Below are 24554 nucleotides of genomic sequence, written 5' to 3'. Positions count from 1 at the left end.
GCCTCTAAGTGTTTGAAGTGAGAGGAAGAGTCACACTTCTTTCACTTTAAATCAAAAGCTAGAAGTGATTAAGCTTACTGAGGAGGGCATGTACCAAACAGCCAAATTCTGAATGCCAAGGGAAAGTTCTTGAAGACAAAAGTGCTACTCTGGTGAACATGTGAATGATTAGAAAGCAAAAGAGCTTTATTGCTGATATGGAGAAAGTATTAGTGGTCTGGATAGAAGATGAACCAGCCACAACATTTCTTAAGCCAAAGCCTAATGCAGAGCAGGGCACTAACCCTCTTCACTTCTATAAAGGTGAAGAGAGATGAGGGAACTTCTGAAGAAAAGTTTGAAGCTGGTTAATGAGATTTAAGGAAAGAAGTTGTCCCCATAGCAAAAGTGCAAGGTGAAGCAGCAAATTATCCAGTAGATCTAGCTAAGATAGTTCATTAAGGTGGCTACACTAAACAACAGATTGTCAATGTAGATGAAACAGCCTTATGTTGGAAGAAGATGCCACCTAGGATTTTCATAGCTAGAGAGAAGACAATGTCTGGCATCAAAGCTTCAAAGACCAGTCTGTCTCTTATTGGAGGCTAATTGGTGAGTTTTAAGTTAAAGCCAGTGCTCACTTTATTCCAAAAATCCTAGCACACTTAAGAATTATGCTAAGTCTAATCTGCCTGTTCTCTATAAATGGAACAAGAAAGCCAGGATAACAACACATCTGTTTACACTATGCTTTACTAAATTATGTTGAGCCTACTTTCAAGACCTACTGCTCAAAAAAAAAAAAAAGATTCCTGTAAAGTATTACTGCCAAGAGCTCTGATGAAGACATACAAAGAGATTAACATTGTTTTCATGCTGGTAACACAGTGTCCATTCTGTAGCCCATGGATCAAGGAGTAATTTTGATTTTCAAATCTTATTATTTAAGAAACACCTTTCATAAGGCTATGGCTGCCATAGGTAGTGATTCCAATGATGGATCTGGTCAAAGTCAATTGAAAACCCAGAAGGGATTCACCATTCTAGATGCCATTAAGAACAGTTGTGATTAATGGGAAAAGGTCAAAATACCAACATTAACAGGAGTTTGGAAGAACTTGATTCCAACCCTCAGTGGATGACTTTGAGGGTTCAAGACTTTAGTGGAGGAAGTAACTGCAGATGTGGTGGAACTAGAATTAGAAGTGGAGCCTGAAGATACCACTCTATTGCTGCAGTCTCTTAACACTTTAATGGATGGGGAGTTGCTTCTTACAGATGAGCAAAGAAAGTGGTTTCTTGAGATGGAACCTACTTCTGGTGAAGATGCTCTGACAATTGAGATGACAAAAAAAGAGGATTTAGAATAGTATATAAAATTATATATACTATTAATTTATAGTTTCTATATACTAATAGTTAATAAACCAGTGGCAGGGTTTGAGAGGATTAAGTCCAATTTTTAAAGAAGTTTTACTATAGGTAAAATGCAGTCAAATAACATTGCATGCTACAGAGGAATTGTTTGTGAAAGGAAGAGTCAATCAATGAGGCAGAATTCATTGCTGTTGTACTTTAAGAAATTTCCACAGTCACCCCAACCTTTAGCAGCTACCACCCTGATCAGTCAGCAGCTGTCAACATCGGGACAAGACCAGCAAAAAAAGACTTGCTGAAGGCTCAGATGATAGCATGTTTTAGCAATAAAATATTTTTTAGTTAAAGTATGCACATTGTTTTTTTAAAGACATAGTGCTATTGCATACTTAACAGACAACAGCATAGTGTAAATGTAACTTTTAGTGCACTGGGAAACAAAAAAAATGGTGTGACTAGCTTTATTGCAAAATTCACTTTATTGCAGTATTCTGAAACTGAACCTGCAGTATCTCTAAGTTATGCCTATGTATACCTTTGCTCATTTTTATAGACTAATCTGAGTTAAGAAAAGGTTGATAACTTGATTGTTTATTGAATAAGGCAGATAACTTCATACTCCACACATTTATATGTGCAATGTGTATCCTCATTTTCTCTTTCTACCTTCCATTCCTAAAATGGTCTCACCTAGTGTATCAGTTTTCTTTGGCTGCCATATCAAAATATGATTGACTGTGACTTGAACAACAGAAATTTTTTTCTCCAAGTTCCAGAGACGAGAGGTTTGGGGTCTGTGTTGGCAGGTTTGATTTCTCCTAAGGCCTCCCTGGCTTGCAGTTGCTATCTTCTTGCTGTGTCCACACATGGCCTTTTTTCTGAGCAGGTACCCCTCTGGTGTATCTCCCTCTTCTGTAAGGATTTCATTCATTGGATTAGAGTCCACTCATATGATCTCATTTAAACTTCATTACCTCTTTAAAGGCCCTGTCTTCACATATAGTCACTTTCTGAGGTGCACTGGGAATTAGAACTTTAACATAGGAATTTAAGTAACCGTTAGCAGTAGTGTATCTTGAATCATTTGGAGAGTTCTTTAGTAATTTCTTTTTTTTTTTTTCCCCAGGGTGAATCCTCTAATGGCTCAAATGACAGAGGAATGAAATCACTAGTAAATAAAATGACTATTGCTTTGAAAACAAAATCCGTTAATGTTAGGGAAAAAGTTATCAGTTTTATTGAGAATACATCAACGCCTGTGGACCGGTGAGTTGCTTATATGGTATGAGCTTATTAAATGAGCTCATGATGAGTAATTAAAACTAAGAAAAGTATTTCAGAGTAAACATTAGTTGAATGTGTTCTAAAAAAGGATCATGAAGTACATTTTTTATTAGATGGTTTCAGTTCTCATTATAATTGTGAGATGTCCTTTATTGCTGTAAAATTTGTCTATAGATTGCTTTCTTTTTACCACTGCTCAGAATAAGGTGCAGATAATGATTCTGCGCATTTATGTGATTTCTTAAAAAACTATTCAAGTGCCATTTTACGTTTTTCACGTCATATGGTGGCTGCTACCCATATGTCAAATGGATAGGAATCATCTAAATGCAGTAATCTTTGTAACAGGAACCTCTTCCTCTGCTTCAGGAATTTAAAAACCTAGAGAATTTGTCATGCTAAATAAAGCAGAAATCCATTTCTTAAGTTTAAGTGTTCAGATTTTCATAGAACTTTGTTCACTGAATATAAAGGACCTTTATTTTCCCATGATTTACAAATGAAGGGCACAGCCAAAAAATAATAAACAAGTTTAAGAATATTTGTTATATTGTTTCTTACTGGAACTGTGAGCGTACAATATGTTTTTTCTTCACACTTTAGCCTAATTGATCTTTCTTGTTCCTTGGGGTCAAAACTCATCTAATTCTGTGCAGAATTTGTTTCTAAGCAAGCCTAATCTTGGAAATGTGTTACAGTATTTAATTTCACTGTTTTGTCTTATAATATCCTAGGTAAGTTGAAATATTTGACTTTTAGACCTAAATGTTCATTTGTAAAAGTATAGTACCTACACATACAAAAATACACTTCCCCCCATTTAGAAAATAGTAAAGAAGAGGTTGTTTTAACCAATTCAGATAATTGTATGTTGTATAAAATGGTCAGCAGATAAATAATATTAAAGTATTTTATCATGAAATGATTTTTTTGCTCATTGATGTACATGTCTGCTCTTAAAAGCCTCTAATCTTTTTTTTTATGATTTTATTTATTTATTTTTAGAGAGGGAAGGGAGGGAGAAAGAGAGAGAGAGAGAGAAACATCAATGTGCGGTTGCTGGGGGCCGTGGCCTGCAATCCAGGCATGTGCCCTGACTGGGAATCAAACCTGCAATGCTTTGGTTCACAGCCCGCGCTCAATCCACTGAGCTACACCAGCCAGGGCTAATCTTTTTAACTTTAATTAGTGCATTCTGAATTTAGAGGACTATTACTACTACATTTTACAGCATGACATTAAAAATCTTATCTTAATGAACTAATGATAACTCTAAATTGTAGGCTTCTCTTTGTTAAAGTATCACTTGAAACAGGCTTCTTTTTCATTTTTTCTTGTACTTTGAGTGATTGAAACATTTTCTTTATAATGTACACTCTGCATTAGAAAAACTGATTATACTGTATTTTTTGTTTTAAAGCTGTTGTGTTTTTTATAATCATTTTGTTCTGTCCTCTGCCTCAATTTGCTATAGAATGTCTTTCAATCTTCCTTGGCCAGACAGAACATGTACAGAGCGGTAAGCCAATAAGTAGAGCAGCTTTGTTGGACCTTTTCCTTTAGCATGCTTCATGCTATCTATAAAGCTCCTGCTGTCTTGGCTAAAATTTCATGTAGCTGTTTCAAGTGCTAAACTTTTCTCATTCTGCTTTTAGGAGTACATGTGATGCTGATCTTTTTGTCTTTTGCTTTGATCATTAAATTTTTTTTCTTGCATGATTCTTTGCATCTCCCATTCCTCAGATGAAAGTCAAGTACATTCAAACCCAAGGACTTCATAAACCTACAGCTTATATTCTGAGACAGAGGAAGCTGAAACAAAGAAAATATATAGTCTCAGAGTTGGCTGGGTATTAGCTTTGGAGCTCATTTACTTTTGTGCCATGCCCTAATGGTAGAGAAAATCATAGTACCTGAAAAAAGGCACAATTCATGGTTCAAATTCTGGTTATTTCATGTACATTGTATCTAAATATTTTTAGATTTTTCTTAATGAGATGTTTGTATTAATACTTCTATATAGCTTTTTCAGTTTCTATACTCAGAATTTTTCTGCAACTTAAATTAGAATTTCAATTATAGCAACACCTATGAACATTTTAAAAGAAAATCTAGTCATACTTAGAATGTAAATTGAGCTTTAGAATAATGGACTTGACTTTTTCTCAGGTCATTTCAATATTTCCAATGACTGGAAATTGCATTTCTAAAAACCAAGTTTACTCTCAACTTACTGATAAGAGTTTTTATTTGCTGTGATTGTTTCTACACAGTATCAATTACAGGGCTTCTATTATAACTTTTCCTAAGACTATTTTAAAGGAAATTGCATCTTTTAAAATTATAATGTTTGTGAATCATCTTTCTATTATCTCTTATTATATAACCACTGAATTAGTCTAGTTTTACTTAACTCGCAAGTTTTCTCCCAAATTCTTAATTTTTAAAAAATTTAAATGATTTTCGCTGGTCCAGAGACATACAGATATATCTATTTTGAATACAGAATTTAGTGAAATGAAACGTTAGCTCTTTCTGAACTCAACAAGTTAAGTAAAAACCTGGTCAAACCATTTTGTAGATGTTTATTACTTTCACTAAGAAAGCATAGTTAACTACTTTTATTTTTTAAAGTTCATCCATTGAATTTCATTAATTTCTAGCCAGTCTTTTATTTTTTAAAGATTTTATTTATTTACTTTTAGAGAGAGGATAAGGGAGGGAGGAAGAGAGGGAGAGAAACATCAATGTGTGGTTGCCTCTAGCATGCCCCCTAACTGGGGGCATTGGCTTGCAGGGACCTGGCCTGCAAGCCAGTTCCCTGACTGGGAATTGAACCAGTGACCTCTCAGTTTGCAGGCTGGTGCCCAGTTCATTGAGTCACACCAGCCAGGACTCTAGCCAGTCTTTTAAGAGCCATGTCAGTAATCTTTAGCAATCTTGTTTATAAAAACTCCACTGTTATAAATCTAGATTGATGATGAATAGCTTTTTTTTTTTAATTTTCTCTTCACACTTGGTTTCTGATTCAAGCATTTACTATAAACATTATTAGTTTCTATGTTATAGCAGGCAGTTTTGGTTATGCTTTAATATTAGGAGAGAAGCAATAATTTAAATCTCATAATTTTATAATTTAGATGGCACTAAAGTATTTTTAGATAAGGCTATATTATCTTCCTCTTTGCTTTTTGTAAGAAAACTGAATCTGAGTTTCATAGGTGTTTAAAGAACTTTTTAATGATCATAGTTTGATCATCTTCAGGATAATTTTACATTATATATATTTGAATATAAAATCAAATGATTTTCTGATTTTAACTTAATCAAAATTTAAGGTATGTATAATAACCTAACTTACAATTCCCAAAGAGTGTCTAGTTATACACTTGACTCTCATTAATTTTCTGTTGAGAATGTTGTTTTGGAAAAAGTAAAGATTTAAGCCATTTTCAACAAAATTAGGTTGTGATAATTTTTATTGATGAAATGTATTAGAAAATGATTTAAAATACATATTTGATCTCCATCTTCTGGAAAAATTGAATTCTAAGACATGTAACTTAATATTTTTCCACTTTGGGCTCTTCTTGATAACATGCCAAAGGGAAATAAAAGACACAGTTTTTCTTCATACCTTATCCTACAAATAATACAATGTTTATTCCCCAGAAACTCATAGTATTTTTTTTGAAATACTTTAATTGTACTTCTTGGTTTGTTTGAGATTACCTGCAAAGTAATGAGGTTAAGTTTTTATGTTAAAAAGAGAGAGGTCACACTTTGTGCAGAACTAATTAACTTTGAGTTTATATGTTGTTTATGCTTCTTTCACTTGAAGAAAGGCAGATTCAAGTTCATGGCTTATTTACATTTATGTATAAGATGTAGAATCTAGTTTCTATTAAAACAATAGGCACAATAAAATAAATTGGGAGGACACCCATATGAGAACCTTAAGCAATCCTAGAATCTGAAAGTTTGGTTCCATAATCTATATTGTCCAGCAAACATGTATGTTAGCACTTGCCATATGTCAGGCATTGTCCCAAGAGCTTTACAAAATATTAACTGATTTAACTCTTACAACAATCGAAGGGTAGATACTATCATCATTTTATATCTGAGTAAACAGAAGCACAAAGAGGTTTAGTAACTTCTCTAAAGCCACACAGATCTAAGCCTTGGTTTTAACATGAATGTTAAAATGTTTCAGATTTAATTTTATTCACAGAATATAACTGACCCTTACATTCTCATACAAATGAAGTATACAGCCAAGAAATAGTAAACAAGTTTAAGAATATCTGTTAATATTGTTTCTTACTGGAACTGCAAGTGCACAGTGTATTTTTTCTCTATATATTAGCCACTGAGTCCTTAATGCCACCTTTGCTAACATATTTTCTTATCATAGCATTTCTTTAACATAGCTATCCTAAAACGGGGTTGTGCATGGGTGAACAAAGAACATTTACATTTGTTTGAATATTCAAATGATAGTTGATGAAAATCTTTCATAACTGCTTAAGTGATACTTCCCCCCTCCCAAAATTCTTTGAACATAGGCATGTGAGTAGCAGTGACAGAGTGGGCAAGCCATACCGCGGTGTGAAGCCTGTGTTCAGCATTGGGGATGAGGAAGAATACGACACAGGTGCAGTAGTACACTTATTTATGGACTTCTTTCCTCAGGTACCAGCAGTGACTATAGAGAGATTATTCTGGGACTAGCAAACAACTACTTAAAAAATAAAAGGCTCAGTGAAATTCTGTAGAAGAGATTATAGACTCTTTCTATTAAGAGTTTGGTTTTAGACACCTTAAGTTCTGTCTACTAGAAATCCAAGCAGAAATGTTGAGTAGCCAGTTGATTGTAGAAGTCTTTAGCTGAGGAGACAAGTCTGAGATAGGATAATCTAGAAATAATCAGTGTACAAATAGTATTTAAATCCATGGGACTGGATTTAAATCCCCTTCATCCACCCACCGAGGAGATTGGGAGTTGTGGGGCTGATGTTCAGGGAGTTCCAAAACAGGTATCGAAAGAGCCTTTTGAAACTAGAGGTGATATTTTAAAGGGCCACAAGATGGAGATACTGTGCCAGGGAAAGTGGTCATCCTTTGTGTGATTAGTTGTCTTTATATTTTCAAAATGATTTATTACTGTGGTTCATAATCTCACTGTTAACAACAGTATACAAATGTACAAAATATGAAAAAAGAATTCCCAAATCTCACCTTGCTTTTTCCACTTAGTAATAATAATATCTTGCATATTTTCCATCTCAGCCCATGTACCTCCTCAGTTATTTTACTGTCATATAAACATACCATAATTTATTTAATGAGTCTTTTCCCATTGATACTGGTAGTTTTTTTCTGTTTCAAATGGCAACATATTTTTATACATATGCATAAATGAACTTTTGCAAGTGCACTCAGAGGGTAAATTTGTAGCAGTAAGCTTGTTAGGTTATAGGGAATCACATCTAATATTTTAATACACATTATAGAATCACCTTCCAGAAAACTTGCATTGAGGCAAATGCAATTTTCTATTTGCTATTTCTCATTGTTTAGCTAATGTTTTCCCATCCTCTCTTTTGCCATGTTCCTGTTGCATTATTTCTCCCTGACTATCTCAACTCCTTCCTTTAACAAAGGGGAGAAACCAATGGATGGATAAACTATGGTATATTTACATAAATCATACACACACACATATTTACACTGTGGAAAACTACACAGTAATGAAAATCAGGAAGCTAAAGCTATGTCTATTAGCACTGATACATTTTATAATGTTGGTAATGGGGTAGCTATTATAGAATACTACAATAGAATAGGCTATTATTTATATAAATTTTACCTAAAATGCAAAACACTTCTTTTTTTTAAGATTTTATTTATTTATTTTTGGAGAGGGAAGGGAGAGAGATAGAGAGAAACATCAATGTGCAGTTGCTGGGGGTCATTGCCTGCAACCCAGGCATGTACCCTGACTGGGAATTGAACCTGCGACACTTTGGTTCGCAGCCCGAGCTCAATCCACTGAGCTACGCCAGCCAGGGCACAAAACACTTCTCTATATTATTTAGGGATATTCATATATAGTTAAAGTAAGGAACTGATTAACATCAAATTCACATAGTCACTATTCCTTAGTCGGGAAGGAAGAGGGATGTGATTGGGGAGAGATACACAAGGGCTTCACTTTCTTATTTAAGCTAGAAGTGTATAGATACATGAGATTTCCTTTTTTTATTATGTCTCTCTATATTTGAAGTATTTCTTAAAAAGCAAAGGGAAAAACATTTATAATTATTAATCTTAGGGACTGTAATTTCCCTTTCTTAAGTGAGAACAAAATAACTAGAATGTTTTCTATTTTTCTTATGAAAAAAGGTTGACTTTTACTTACCCCAGGATGGATTTTTTGTTGTTGTTATTTTTCTTAAAATCAGAAAACAGCAAGACAAAAAGAACTCTGCCATATTTGCCCTTGAGATAGATGCTTGTTCATCCATCTGTCTACAGACTAGTCATAGTTCATAGTTATGGTTATTTTGGGTTTTTAAAAATATTTTATTTATTTAATTTTAGAGATAGGGGAAAGAGAGGGGAAAAAAACATCAATGTGTGGTTGCCTCTTGTGTGCAAACACTGGGGACCTGGCCTGCAGCCCAGGCATGTGCTCTGACTAGGAATGGAACCGGCTACCCATGAATTTGCAGATCAGCACGCAATCCACTGAGCCACACCAGCTGGGATCATAGTTATGTTTTCTAAATCAAAAAGTTTAAATTTCTCAGTTAGTTTCATCTTTTAAAAGTGCATTCTCAGTATGTTCACCTGACTCTTAACCATATAGAGTGACTTTTCATAACAATATTTCTGCATTAGTACCCATGGCATAAGGAAATATAGTAGAAGGATTAGAATTGATTGGGTGTTTTTCCAGACCATATGCTTAAAGTACTACTGAAATTGTTTTTCAAGCTGTTAAGAAATGTATCATTTTTAAAGGTGGTAATGCCCACTTTTAACACTTCAATTTTTTATAGATGAAATTGACAGTTCTTCCATGTCAGATGATGATAGAAAAGAGGTTGTAAACATTCAGACTTGGATAAACAAGCCAGACATCAAGCATCATTTTCCTTGTAAAGAAGTGAAAGAAAATGGACACATGTTTCCTAGGTACTTTTAAAAATGTCTTCTTCAGAAGTAAAATTGAATTTAGAGAAATTAATAACATAAAATTGAACTATAGGAGAAGCTTTATTTATCCAAGTACAATAAAATGCAATTTACTTCTATCAGTATATATACAGTTTTGATTTTTAGAAATGTTTTTATGTATTTTTTTGAAATCTTAAAAAATATTGAAGAAACAGTACATTGAATACTGTTATAAGCCTCTCCTAGATTCACCAACTTTTAACTTCTTTTCACACTATCCCATCTCTGTGTGTGTGTGTGTGTGCATATATGCACATATGAACTTCCCTTTTGCCAAGACACTAAGCAGCAGCTTACAGATACCACACTTTACCCCTAAATCCCGCACAATAAATCTCCCAAGAAAATCTCCCAACTCCAATAGCATCAGCACATCTTTTAAAACCCTAAGAATTAACCTGATTCAACATACAAACCATACTCAAATATTTTCAGAGTGCCCCCAGAGTATCTTTTATACTCTTTGTCAGTACTTCCTATTCCAGGATCGAGTCAGGGTTTACACATTGTATTTGTCTGTTATATTGGGTTGGCCAAAAAGTTCATTCGGACCCCCCCCCCATTTTAGTAGTGCTTAATTACCTTTAACTTCATTGAAAACAGTTTTGTTAGATTCTATTGCGACAGCTGTCATATCACTGTGCACTTAAAAAAACTTATCAAAATTGATGAATTTTTCTACAGCCATTTTAATATTGAAGATGGAGAAAATATGCAACATTTTTGGCATATTATGCTTTATTATTTCAAGAAAGGTAAAAACACAACTGAAACACAAAAAGAGATTTGTGCAGTGTATGGAGAAGGTGATGTGACCCATCAAATGTGTCAGAAATGGTTTGCTTGGTACTATTGACAGTTTGGCCAAATAATTCTTGGCATTGGTTTTACAGCACCTCTGGCCTCTGCCCACTAGAAACCAATAGCAGGAGATAGCCAACATACTCAAAATATCCAAATCAATAAAATTACTGGTAAAAATGAAAAAATGTGTCTCTTATTTTACAGAAGAAGCTTTTTGGCCAACCCAGTATTTAGCCTCACTCAAAGTACAAAGTACTTGACCCCACACCACTGCTCCCCCCTTTTCTTCATAATGAATGAATCCTTTGAGTCTAGGCCTGTTGTTCTGCCAAAAATCCCACATTCTGGACTTGTCATATAATGTTCTTATTGTATTGATACTACCTAAAAGTATATCAGTATTATCATTATATTAAAACTGAGCTGAGATATAAGATGGGTGAGTGTTACTAATTCTGTGCCCATTTTGTCTTCAGGATCCAGATACAGAATATTATAAAATATGTAAGACAGCCCAACTATTGCTTAGTGGTCTTTGATATTAGGCATATGCTATGGTATGTTGAATGAAATACTTTATGAATGCAGATGATACTGTAGAAGTCTGAAAGGTAGTATATTTCATATACCATATAGAATTATAATATAATTTCATATACCATATAGAACATAATAATTTCATATACCATATAGAACATATTATAAAATGTTATACCTTTGCTCTTAAACAGTTACAGGAATATCTGTTAATAAAACATTAATTTTGTATGCAACTAAGGGAAAATTAAAAGCTTTTATTAGGTAGCTTATTTGTTTATAATGAACCTTTGCAGTTTTAACTCAAAAATAATTTCATCTGGAGTTGAACATTTTTTTTATAATTGAGGCTGTTGATATAACATCTATTTTAAATGACATTTGAAAAACATTCTTTTTGTATTTTGCTTTTTTCCCCTCTCAAGTCATCTGCTGGTTACTGCAACACATATGTACTGTTTAAGGGAGATTCTTTCACGGAAAGGATTGGCTTATATACAGTCTCGACAAGCACTAAATTCTGTGGTTAAAATTACATCCAAAAAGAAACATCCTGAGTTAATTACTTTCAAGTATGGAAACAGCAGTGCTTCAGGAATAGAAATCTTGGCCATTGAAAGGTAAGATTTTCTTGGCGTGATTTTATCTGAATTACTGATTTAGTTCATTATCAAACACGGTTTGTTTCTCTGTTTGGGGCACTAGTTGGTGGAATAGGATACTCAAACCACTTTTATTAATATTTGTCTCTATCTTTTTCTTCCAAATCCTTATCTGTTGGTTTAGCCATTAGCACATGATTTCAGTAAGTGCCATAGCTAACTATAAAAAAACTTTTTGACAGAAGGGTCTTTATGAATAATCTATTTCAGTGCTACACTAAATGCTGGTTTGCAATTAAATAAGAAAATTGTCTCAGAATGTAAGGCAATGTTTTTATTTTCTTTCATCAAATTCTTATTTTGAAAGAGTGTCCTTGAAATCAGCCATGCACTGAATGGTGTAGTTAATTTACAATCTGGTCTAAGCTCCTCCACTTGTCTCATTGTGGACCAGTGACAAACAGTTCATGGACTGGCACAAGGGCCACACACCACACTGATCTCTAAACTAAACCATATTTAATTTTACAAGGTAAACATATGAAGCCAAGAGGGGTTGAATGTCTTCCAGATCTTCACCCCTACCTTGCAATAGAACCAAATATAGCCCTTCTGACTCCTGATCTCCAGTTCATTCTGTCTTGCTCTCTACACTATATGAAAAATCACCGTGCTTTTTACATTTAGATTTTATTTGCTTCCAAATATGCTTTTGAGTATGTTAATATAAGTATGGAAGGGCATGGGAGGGCAGGGAAAGCTTCCCATTGGAAGCGACATCTAAGCTGAGTTCTAAAGGTAAAGGACTGTATTTTTTTATGTGTGTGTGCGTATTTATTTATTTATTTATTTATTTATTTATCTCCCCCTCTCCAGATACTTGATCCCAAATGCAGGAGATGCTACCAAAGCCATAAAACAACAAATCATGAAAGTTCTGGATGCTTTGGAAAGTTAATGTGAAAGAAAATTACTTCAGAAGAAATGAAGGCAACCAAGAGAAACATGGACATTTTCCTGACTGAATACTAACTGGAGACATTTCATTTGCTTATGGGGGTGCTTGAATAGCAGGTCTAAAAAAATGTAAATTATTATAATCAATCTCTGGACAGTTAAAAATTTTTTAAATTTTCTTTTGTATTTTTGGTTTTGTAAAATGATTAATTATAAAAGTCAGTTATTGAATGACTTTAAAGTAACTGACCTAGTGCCCTTATGAACTAAGGGAGCAGAATGCAGTTCTGTTTTGAAGAGCTGTTTTAAGGGAACGTGCATCACTTTCAGATTTAAAAACAATCATACACATACATATTTGCAATGTCTTCACTGACACTTAGGGATAGAATTAGTTGAAAAAAACCCTTTAATTGCTGCATTTGGCTTTGCCCACTGAGCAAATATCAGAAACTAAAAATATTACATAGATTAATAATTAGCTTGCTGTTTCTGTTCTTAAAAAGAATAAAATCTTTTTAATGAAATGGGTAAAGATTCCAGCCAACTCAGAAGTTCAGTCCAGCTAGTGAAATGTTGAAACATCAGTTTCCAAACATCTTCTTTGCACCATTAGCTATTAATTTGAAGATGATGTGTTTCAGATACTTAACTTCATCCTAATGGTTTCTATGGAGCATTTAAAAGCAATGTAAGAAGTAGGTAAGCATGTTAAGATTACAATTAACATTTTGAGGACAGAATTGTATTTGTACAGATGCCATTGGTCTTTATTACAAATGGAGTATTTGGTTTAGGATATTTCAAAACACAAGTTGAACACACACTGATTTATCTTCAGTGAGATTATGGTCTGTGACCACAAATAATCCACTTAAATAAAAGCCAAATAATCAGAGGGATGTATAAACTGTAGTTGTTTTTATCATCACTTTCTGAAATTTCTTTGGTTTTTGTCTTGTCTTACTAGTCTGAAACTATTTTTATTCTCTTAATATGACAAAACTGTAAAGTGATCTGCTTTATTTTACAGCTTCCTTAGTTTAATTTATTGAGGTCTGTATTGGACACATTAGGTAAGAGAAATCCAAGAACACATTTGATTGAGGACATGGAACAATTTCTTGTAAAATCTATTTGGGAAGTAGCAAATTCTTACAACATACCGTGTCTTAAAATGTGATAGATTATCTCTAAGGAGTTCATAGGAGAAATGTTTAGATGTGCCCTGTTTGCAGACAGTTATTTTAATTTACTTAATGGAAATCAAGTGAATAAAAGGCAGCATAGCCAATATATTTTATTCTAATACTTAAATAAAAACAGTTTACTTGGAGTGGTTGAAGACATTTGCATGAAATTGCACCTGGTGCAGTAACTGATATTTATAACTCTCCCCACAACTGTTATATTACATTTTTTTTCCTTTTCTTGGTGCCCCTTTAAAAATGTCCTGAAGTCTCATTTTTTTTGCCTATTTCAGCTATGGGACTTTTTACATAATATTAATGTAAAGATGTTGTGTTACTGTTTATAAATTACAGGTGTAAATAAATCAATGCAGTTTGCTCAAAACTTTGTTCTTAATAACAGTCTCTTTTTCTCTCCTCTCCCCCATTTATAAATCTCTGTAGATAGCAAAAAATTAGAAAATCGAGGATTATCATTTTAATAGAATTTAAATGTTCATATTTCAGGTTCAAAAGTATTTAAGATTCTTATTTCTGTTCACCTAGGTGGGGATAGTGGAAAGAGGTAATTTAATGACTTTCAATTTCCCATGTAGTAAACTGAACTTCTTAACTTCTCTGAATTTCAATTTGTTATCTGTAATAACACCAGTTATTTGTCATGAATATTAAGTGAAAATTCATTGCATTGATCATTAGGCACTTACGTAGCTCATTCTCCCTTTACTGGCTCACTAACCACAGAACTAGAATTCACTCTGGGATGTCAACCTCTGGTGGACTCCCAGGATTGCAGAGGCTGCAACGACATGAAGTTGGTATTATTTTCAAGTTGTGAAAACCAAGATTCAAAGAAACTGAGTGAGTGAGAAGGGATAGTACTTGTATCCCCTCTTCTTAATCCTCTTCCTGGGGATTACTATTCCTAATAGGTATAAAATGAATTTGTATATAGATTTGATGCCACTTGCTCACCATTAATAAACCATGTTTTCTAGTAAGGATGATAAATTTGTACTGATGTAATCAACCATTTTTGCCACAGGTATGTTTCACACAGGACCTTTGACTCCATAGCATGATATTCTAACAAACTGACCAGCCATAGATTGGCAGTTGTTTTTGTTTTGTTTTAATTGACATTTTGACTTAGGGGAAACCCAACTCTGTAGGTTGAATGTGTGATGAAAGTAATATCCCATCTTCACAGTAACATCTTTTGGGGGGAGGGTTTTTATTTCAGTTTTATATTTGAATTACAGCATAAATCCGTATTTTGTATTAGTTTCAGGGGTATAGCATAATGGTTAGAACATCATCTGGAACTTTTAAAAAAATAACATCTTTATAGAAATACAAGTCACTATAAAATTGAACTTCTTGAAAGTCTACAATTCAGTGGTTTTTAGTCCATTTCACAGAGCTGTGCAACCATCACCACTGTTTAACTCCAGAACATTTTATAATCCCCCCCTCAAAATCCCATATCCATCAGCAGTCACTCCCATTTCCCCCATCCCTCCAGCCCTTGGCAACCACTAATTTCTTTCTGGCTCTCTGGATTTGCATATTCTGGACATTTCATGATAAAAGGGGATCATACAAGAAGTGGCTTTTGTGTCTGGCTTCTTTCATTTAACAGTGTTTTTTTTTTTTTTAAAGATTTTATTTATTTACTTTTAGAGAGGGAAGGGAAAGAGAGAGAGAGAGAGAGAAACATCAATGTGCGGTTGCTGGGGGTTATGGCCTACAACCCAAGCATGTACCCTGGCTGGGAATCGAACCTGGGACACTTTGGTTCCCAGCCCGCGCTCAATCCACTGAGCTACGCCAGCCAGGATTTAACAGTGTTTTCAAACTTCACTTGTACCATATATCACAATTTTGTTTTTGCAGCCAAATACTATTCCACTGTATGGGTATTATCATGTTTGTTTGTTTTAAATATATTTTATTGATTATGCTATTACAGCTGTCCCATTTCCCCCCTTCATTCCCCTCCACCCTGCACACCCTCTCCCACCCACGTTCCCCACCTTTAGTTAATGTCCATGTGTCGTAAGTTCCTTAGCTTCTACATTTCCCATACTGTTCTTACCCTCCCCATCTATTTTCTACCTACCATCTATGCTACTTATTCTCCATACCTTTTTCCCCTCTCTCCTCCTCCCACTCCCCTGTTGCTAACCCTCCATGTGATCTCCATTTCTGTGGTTCTGTTCCTGTTCTAGTTTGCTTAGTTTGTTTTTGTTTTAGGTGTGGTTGTTAATAATTGTGAGTTTGCTGTCATTTTATTATATATGGTTTTTAGCATCTTTTTCTTAGATACGTCCCTTTAACATTTCATAAAATAAGGGCTTGTGATGATGAACTCCTTTAACTTGACCTTATCTATCTGGGAAGCACTTTATCTGCCCTTCCATTCTAAATGAAAGCTTTGCTGGATAGAGCAACCTTGGCTGTAGGTCCTTGGCCTTTCATGACTTAGAATACTTCTTTCTAGCCCCTTCTTGCCTATGAGGTCTCTTTTGAGAAATCAGCTGACAGTCTGATGGGAACTCCTTTGTAGGTTACTGTCTCCTTATCTCTTGCTGCTTCTAGAATTCTCTCCTTCATTTTTACCTTGGTTAATGTAATGATGATGTGCCTTGGTGTGTTTCTCCTTGGGTCTCACTTCCTTGGGACTCTCTGAGCTTCCTGGACTTCCTGGAAGTTAATTTCCTTTGCCAGATTGGGGAAGTTCTCCTTTATTATTTGTTCAGATAGAAGTTTTCCACTTGTTGCTCTTCCTCTTCTCCTTCTGGTACCCCTATAATTCAGCTGTTGGAACATTTAACGATGTCCTGGAGGTTCCTAAGCCTCTCATTTTTTTGAATTCTTATCTCTTCATTCTTTCCTGTTTGTTTTTTTTTTTTCTTCCTTCTGGTCTACTCCATTGATTTGAGTCCCAGTTGTCTTCCCATCACTATTGGTTCCCTGTGCATTTTCCTTCATTTCACTTAGTGTAGCCTTCATTTTTTTCATCTAATTTGCGACTAAATTCAACCAATTCTTTGAGCATCCTGATCACCAGTGCTTTGAACTTGCATCTGATAGGTTGGCTATCTCTTGGTCGCTTAGTTATATTTGCTGTGGAGCTTTGATCTGTTCTTCTGTTAGGGCCTTTTCTTTTGGTCTTGTTGCACCTGTTACATATGAGGGGCAGAGCCTTAGGTGTTCACCAGGGCGGGGCATCCCAGTTGCTGGGTTGTGACTCTGTATGTGGGAGCGGGGTCCAAGAGGGAACAATGGCTCTTTCTCTGCTCCCTAGTGGATTTCAGTCCCCTCTGCTGCTTCCCCCAAGCAAACTGGGCCTTTCTGGTGCTAATTACCATGTGGGTGGGCTTGTGCACATTCCAGGACCCTGTTAGTCTCTCCAATAAACTCTCCTGTGAGGCTGAGAGATTCTCCCGGCCTCAACCCCCACAGGTGTTTTCAATCAATGCCCCAAGGCTCTATTTCCGAGTGCTGGGATCCTGGGTTTCGTGCAGTGCCTTGCTTCATAATTACTGCCTTGTTGGGTCTGCCAGCTGCTGCCTGCGTGTCCAGGGTCTGCCTGCTGTGGTCTTGTGTGCCCAGGATGCTTTATGCACCTGGTGTCACCGCTCTTTGTGCCGCCACCCCCTCCACCTGGCTGCCCGACTCCACCCCTCCTACCAGTGTAGATGAACGTGTCTATTTTAACTCCTTGGTTGTCTGACTTCCATACAGTTCAATTCTCTGTCAGTTCTGGTTGTTATTCTGTTTCTAAATTGTTGTCTCTATCTTGGTGTGCAAGGATGCACAATGTGTCTACCTATGCCTCCATCTTGGCCAAAAGTTGAAGAGATCATTTTTAACTTCTTACTTTCCAATATGGATACCTTTTCTTTCTTTTTCTTATGTAATGACCCTGGCAAAAGCATCCAGTACAGTGCTGAACAGAAGTGTCAAGAGCAGCATCCATGTCATCTCTTCTCTCTCCTTCTCTCCCTCTCCCTGGCACTGATCCCATTGTGAGGCCCTTACCCTCATGACTTTTACCCTAATTGTCTTTTAAAAGCCTCATCTCCAAATTACTACCACATTGGTGGTCACAGCTTCAACATATGAATTTTAGGGGGACACAAACATTGGCAATAACAATGTTTTTGTCATGAGGGGTCTTAGATGTTTCAAACTTTTTTTTGCATCTAGTAGGATGGTCGAATGACTTTTCTCCTTTATTAATAAGGTTTATTACATTGATCAGTTTTTCATATGTTAAACCAACCTGTTCCTGGGATAAATCTGTTGGTCATGGTGTATACAGTGATCCCTCACCTATCTCGGGAGTTATGTTCCAGGGACCCCCAAATAGGTGAAAATCCTCGAGGTAGCGATGTTATATTTATTATATCTATTTTAAAGCTTTATAAACCCTTCCCACATTCCTATAAACCTTTCCCACTCTCTTATTAACCTTTCCCACACTTTTACAAACACTTCATATGCTCTTAAACACTTTCAACACACTTAAACCTACATAATTTTAACAACATAAATTTTATATGGGTACTCACCAGCGAAGTATACTACAACTTGAATGATGAAGATCATGAATTATGTAGCTGTGCAGTACTGATGGCAATGAAGGTGATGACGATGAGATGAATGTACTGCACAGCCAAGAAGAGCATTACAGCTCTTCTGAAGGCACCACTTCATCAGGTGCTTCATCAGGTGGTGTAGTATCTTCGGCCTGGGCCATAACTTCTATTTCTGCTAAAGGCGTACGCGTAACATCTCTTCACCCAAGTGATGAACATAGTTATGGGGAGTTGCTGGCACTACTTTTTATCCTCAGAGGCAGCTTCTCCATGCAGAGAAATGCTCTTGAGTCCAAAGCATCTCTGAAATTTGTCAAACTAGCCCTTGCTGGCACTGAGTGGGGTTGGTCTGGTGGGAGAAGCACTTGACGGTCCTGCTTCTGAGTCATCATCATTGTCTTCATCCTCATCACCATCATGAACATCCATGCTTTCCCAAAAATTATTATAAAGTTTCTTGTCCTTTGTCCAGATAGTGTTGGTATCCAGCGAGATATTCTTCTTTCTGCAGTCATTTATCCACAGGGCCAACGCAGCCGCCATCCTCACAATGGCCTTATCGTAAGAAGTGAACACCCTCTTTGAAGTCTTGTTAAAAGTCATTGTTGCCGTAGACCTAATATTCTTTTCGTCTTTCTTTATGTCGTGAGCAGTAGATTCATTGATCCCGTAATGGCAGCCTACAGCCGCATAGCTTTTACCTTCCTTTAATATGTCGAGAAGTTCCACCTTTTCTTTGATGGTAAGCACATTCCTCTGGCATTTGGATTCACTGCCAGAAGCCTTAGAACATACAGGCGCAGAATATTTGGGTGGCATTGTAGGGCTTGAAATAAATTCAAACCTCTGTGAAAATTTCACAAAAACACCACAGAGCAACACTACACGCAGCAATCAGGTGACGGTGTGAAGTGGACAAGGACAGATACTGAATGGACACAGTGCAGGAGAGCAAACAGACTGATGCAATGATCACTGAGCCAATCAGTGCCTAGGCTACAGAACACAGTGCTGTGGTTGGTTGCCTTCCATTCCATCAACCAATAGTGAGCCATGTACAATCTCAGGTTGGCAAACTTGCACAAGCGGTAGTGGCATACTGCATTTCCATTGTGTACAGTACAGTATTCATCCACTGATGAAATACATACTACATTTTATTTTGATTTAATATTTTAGTATGTTTGAATTAACATTTTAAATAATTTTCATATTTTAAAAATTTTAGGCAAAAATAATTAAAATCATGAATATTATATAAATACCTATATACCACAAAATCCTGAGATACAGCAAAAACTCCAGGATACAGAGTTAGACTTTTTTTTTTAACCACAATACAGTGAAGCTGCAATAAGTGAACCATGATATAGCGAGGGACAATTGTAATCCTTTTTATGTGTTGCTGGATTCTTGTTAGTATTTTACTGAGGCTTTTTGCATCTGTGTTCATAAGGGTTACTGGTTTGCAGTTTTCTTGTAATGTCTTTGGCTTTGGTATAAGTGTAATACAGGCCTCACAGAATGAGCTGGGAAATGTTCCCTTCTCTATTTTCTCATAGGGTTTATAAAGGTGTTTAACTTATGATTTTTAAAAAATACACTTCGTAGACTGGGAATAGGAAGAACTTCATTAACTTGATAGTGCCTAGAAAACCTCCAGCTAACATCAAGTTTAATGATTAAAGACTGAATACTTTCCCCCCAAAGACTGGTAACACTCAATGATGCCTACTTTCACTCTTGTTCCTCAACACTGTCCTAGAAGTCCTAGCCAGTGCAACAGGCAAGGAAAAGAAATAAAAGACCTACAGATTAGAAAGGGAGAAATAAAATTGTCCTTGTTCATAGATTAATGTATGAATGATTTCAGTAAGATTACAAGAACATATGTATACATGCTCAACATACAAAAATCATATCTATACTTAGCAGTGAACAATCGGAAACCAAAAGCTTTGTAAAATATACCATCTACAAGCTTGCTACTATTGTGTAGCAGGCAATGCATCAGTCTCAAAAATACCATTTACAGCAGTTCAAAACATGAAATATCTATGTATAAATCTAACAAAACATGATGCAGGATCTGTATACTGAATTCTACAAAACACTTGTGGAAGCAATTGAAGACCTGCAATAAGTGGAGAAAATACTGTGTTCATGGATTGGGAGATAACATGTCAGTTCTCCCCAAACAAATTACAGATGTAATAGAATTCCAGTCAGAGTCCCAGCAAAACTTTTTGTTAATACAGACAAGCTGATTCTAAAATTCACATGGAAAGGCAAAGGAACTAGAATAGAATAGTCAAAACAATTTTGAAAAGTTAAAGTTGGAGGACTCACACTAAGCAGGGGTGTCCAAACTTTTGGCGTCTCTGGGCCACACTGGAAGAAGAAGGGCTGTCTTGGGCCACATATTAAATAACACAAACATTAACAAAAACAAAAAAATCTCATAATGTTTTAAGTAAATTCATGATTTTGAGTTGGGCTGTAGTCATAGCCATTGTGGGCAATGTGTGGCCGGCAGGCTGCAGGTTGGACACCCCTACAAAAGTTCAGTAATCAAGATAAGTACTGGTGAAAAAGATAGAAACATATTAATGCATAGAACACATAGTTCAGAAATAGGCCTACACAAATAATGGTTAATAGTTTTTTGGCAAAGCTTCAAAGGCAATTCAAGTGAGAAAGGATTTCATTTTAAATACATGGGTTTGAAAGAACTGGATATCCACATACAAAGAAACAAACATCAATCTGTATCTTTTTTTTTTTAAGATTTACTTATTTTTAGAGAGAAGGGAAGGAGAAAGAGAAGGAGAGAAACAATGTGTGGTTGCCTCTTGTGTGCCCCCCCAGGAACCTGACCCACAACCCAGACATATACCCTAACAGAATCAAACAGGCGACCCTTTGGTTTGCAGGCCGGTGTCAATCCACTGAGCTACACCAACCTGGGTTCAACCTGTATCTTATACCTTATACAAAAGTTACTCAAAATGGATCATATAGCTAAATGTAAACCTATTAAGCTAATAGGTTTTTAAACCTATTAAACTAATTTTAAACCTGTTCAACTAATAGATGAAAGTGGGAAAATTTTCATGACCTAGGATTAGGCCAAGATTTCTTAAACATGATACAAAAAATATAATCCATTAAAGTTTTTTTAAAAAGATTTTATATATTTTTAGAGAAAAGGGAAGGGAGGGAGAAAGAGGGAAACATCCATGTGTAAGAGGCATTGATCAGTTGGCTCTCACATGCCCTCTACTGGGGACTTGGCCTGCAACCTGGGCATGTGCCCTGGCTGGGAATCCAACCAGGGAGGGACCTTTCAGTCCGCAGGCCAGCACTCAGTCCACTGAGACACACTAGCCAGGGCATAATCCATTAAATTTTTTAAACAAATTTGACTATCAAAATTTAAATATTTTGCTCTGCAAAAGACTGTCAATAAAATGGAACAACAAGCTATGTACTGAAAAAAATACTTCAGCAAAACTTATCCAACAAAGGATTTGTGTTGAGATTATATAAAGACTTTCAAAACTCAACAATAAGAAAACAGCCCAACTTAAAAATGGACAAAATATTTAAAACCTTCAAAAAATCTATGGATGGCATATAAGTTCATAAAAAGATATTCAACATTATTAGCTGTTGGGGAAATGCAAGTCAAACCACAACAATACCACTACACACCTAATTACAGTCACTGAAGTTGAAAACAAAAGCTGACAGTGCCAAGAGCTGGCGAGAATGTGGAGTAAGCAGAACATTTATATATTGCTTGCGGGAATGCCAAATGGTCTAGTCACTCTAGACAAGTTTGGCAGTTTCTTAAAAAGTAAAACATGTATAACCCAGGAATCCATTCCTAATTTACCCTAGAGAAATTAAAACAATGTTTACACAAAAACCTGGACAAGAATGTTTATAGCAGCCTTAAAATGTCCAAAGCTGGGAGGGAACAACCCAAATGTCCTTGAGTAGGTTAATGGATAAACAGATTAATTGATAAACAGATTAATACATCCATCCAGCATAATGCTCAGCAAGACGGATACAGCAACATGGATGAATCTCCAAGGCAGAATGCAATATGAAAGAAGCACTCTCAAAATGTATTGTATGATTACATTTCTATTACATTCTGGAAAAGGAAAAATAATAGGGACAGAATTAGTGGTTGCCAGGGGCAAGGAGAGGGTGTGAGCATCAGGAAGCTGAACAAAGGAAGGGCTGTTCAGTACCCAGGTTGTGGTAGTTGTCACACAAATCTGCAATGTGTTAAAACTCATAGAACTATTGGTAGGCTGTTGTCATTTTTTAATTGACAGTCTTGAGAAAAGAGGTCAGTGTCCTTGACTAAATAGTCAGGTATCAGATGTTTTAAAAATTCTTGGGGCACACTGGTTGAAAATTGCTGGCATAAGTGATGGTGCCTACAAGTGAAAGAGAAAAGCTAAAAGGAGAAGCTCTTTTAGAGATGCTAAATGTTTCAGACAATTGAGTTTGAGCTTATGTCAAGATGTGAATAGAGATGGCTTACAGGCATCTGAAGATGGTGGAGTAGCTAGCTCTTCTGGAGTAAAAAATAGAAATCTGACCAGCCTAGAAATGGTCATTAAAGCTGTAAATCATGGCTGGCAATATCAGATTGTTGCCTGGGCTTTAGAGATCCATTTAATTTGCTAGTTTTGTTCTTTGGCTACCTTTCAAATGTCAGATGAAAGGGAACATGGAAACACAAAGGCAGAGCTGCTGTGGTTAAAGGGACAGCTAGTTGGGTGCTGGCAGGGAAAGCTGCACAGACTGTCTTCCAGCCTCTTGTATTGCTTCTAATAGAATACAGGTGATGAAAAGGCCCCTAGAGCAAGGTGATTTGCCCTAGGTATTAACCTCAAATTAGTGGCAGAGGCAGAACTGGAACCCAGCAACCAGCTTTTTCATTGTACTCACAGAGTTCTTAAGAAAAGCTCAAAAAGCCAGTTCAATTCCCAGTCAGGGCACATGCATGGGTTGCGGGCCAGGTCCCCAGTAGGAGGCACACGAGAGGCAACCACACATTAATGTTTCACTCCCCCTCTTTCTCCCTCCTCCCCTCTCTAAAAATAAATAAAATCTTAAAAAAAAATAAGAAAAGCTCAAAAACATGGCTTTCAATTTTATTATCGCTCTCTGCTTTAGAAATGACCTTATGCAAGTCAGCAGCTCCCCTGCATGTGCTATAGGGGACGTGACACCCACAGGCTCTTCTTGGTCTTGATGGTCCTCTCATTAAAGATCTTCCTGCTACAGAGCCTGGTCCAGAGAGTCTGTTAAAGCTTCAAAACCCCTATAATTGATATGTATCCCCCCAATTTTTATTATGAATGTTTTAAAATTTAAAAACTTGTATAAGCTCTTAAATAGTACAATGAACAGCTATATATTCTCCTAGATTTAATAATGAACATTTTGCCATATTTGCACATCTCTACATAAGCACATGTTCTTTTTGCTGACCACTGTCAAGTCAGATATCTGACACTTCACCCTGAAATATTTTGTGTGTCTCCTCAGAGGAAAGAACCTTGTCTGGCATATGTTTAATACCATTATATACAAATTCATTAAAGCATCAAATATCCAGTTCATATTTAAATGTCCCTAATTGTCTTAAAATGTTTTTACAGTCTCATTTTAAAAAATTAGGGTCCATTTCAATGTAATCTAAACCATTACGGAGCACTGAAAAGAATATCAGGTTTTTATTTGTTCTATAATTTTTGATCCCCAAATTTGACAAAAGCACAAACAAAACACAACCAAAAAGCAATCCTGACTAGTAGGTATAAATGTAAAAATTGTAAAATCATATCACCAAAGATTTCAGTATATTAGAGGACTGAATTGTTGAGGATATTGAGTTTGAACCCTCAATTTCTCTTTTACCCTCTCTCATTACACAGCAGCCT

The 24554-nt window shown here is 35.9% G+C and overlaps 1 protein-coding gene across 3 annotated transcripts in view; it reads left to right on the top strand.

The window, feature by feature from the left end:
* TBC1D23 (TBC1 domain family member 23) overlaps positions 1-14360 on the top strand; it is a 64969-nt gene extending 50609 nt beyond the window's left edge. For 2 of the 3 annotated variants that reach the window (XM_045851619.1, XM_045851621.1), the window contains 6 exons: positions 2483-2622; positions 4115-4159; positions 7209-7297; positions 9708-9843; positions 11652-11846; positions 12705-14360. In XM_045851619.1, the coding sequence (XP_045707575.1) occupies positions 2483-2622; positions 4115-4159; positions 7209-7297; positions 9708-9843; positions 11652-11846; positions 12705-12786 (687 nt within the window). In that variant the 3' untranslated portion in view covers positions 12787-14360. The remainder of the gene's footprint in view (positions 1-2482; positions 2623-4114; positions 4160-7208; positions 7298-9707; positions 9844-11651; positions 11847-12704) is intronic. The other variant, XM_045851620.1, reaches the window with a different exon arrangement.
* The last annotated feature ends 10194 nt before the right edge of the window (positions 14361-24554 follow it).

This window comes from Phyllostomus hastatus, unplaced genomic scaffold, assembly GCF_019186645.2.
Source record: "Phyllostomus hastatus isolate PE091 unplaced genomic scaffold, TTU_PhHast_1.1 phas_contig_86, whole genome shotgun sequence".
NCBI lineage: Eukaryota > Metazoa > Chordata > Mammalia > Chiroptera > Phyllostomidae > Phyllostomus > Phyllostomus hastatus.
The sequence above is the reverse complement of the archived record's forward strand: the minus strand, read 5'-3'. Positions and strand labels throughout refer to the sequence as shown.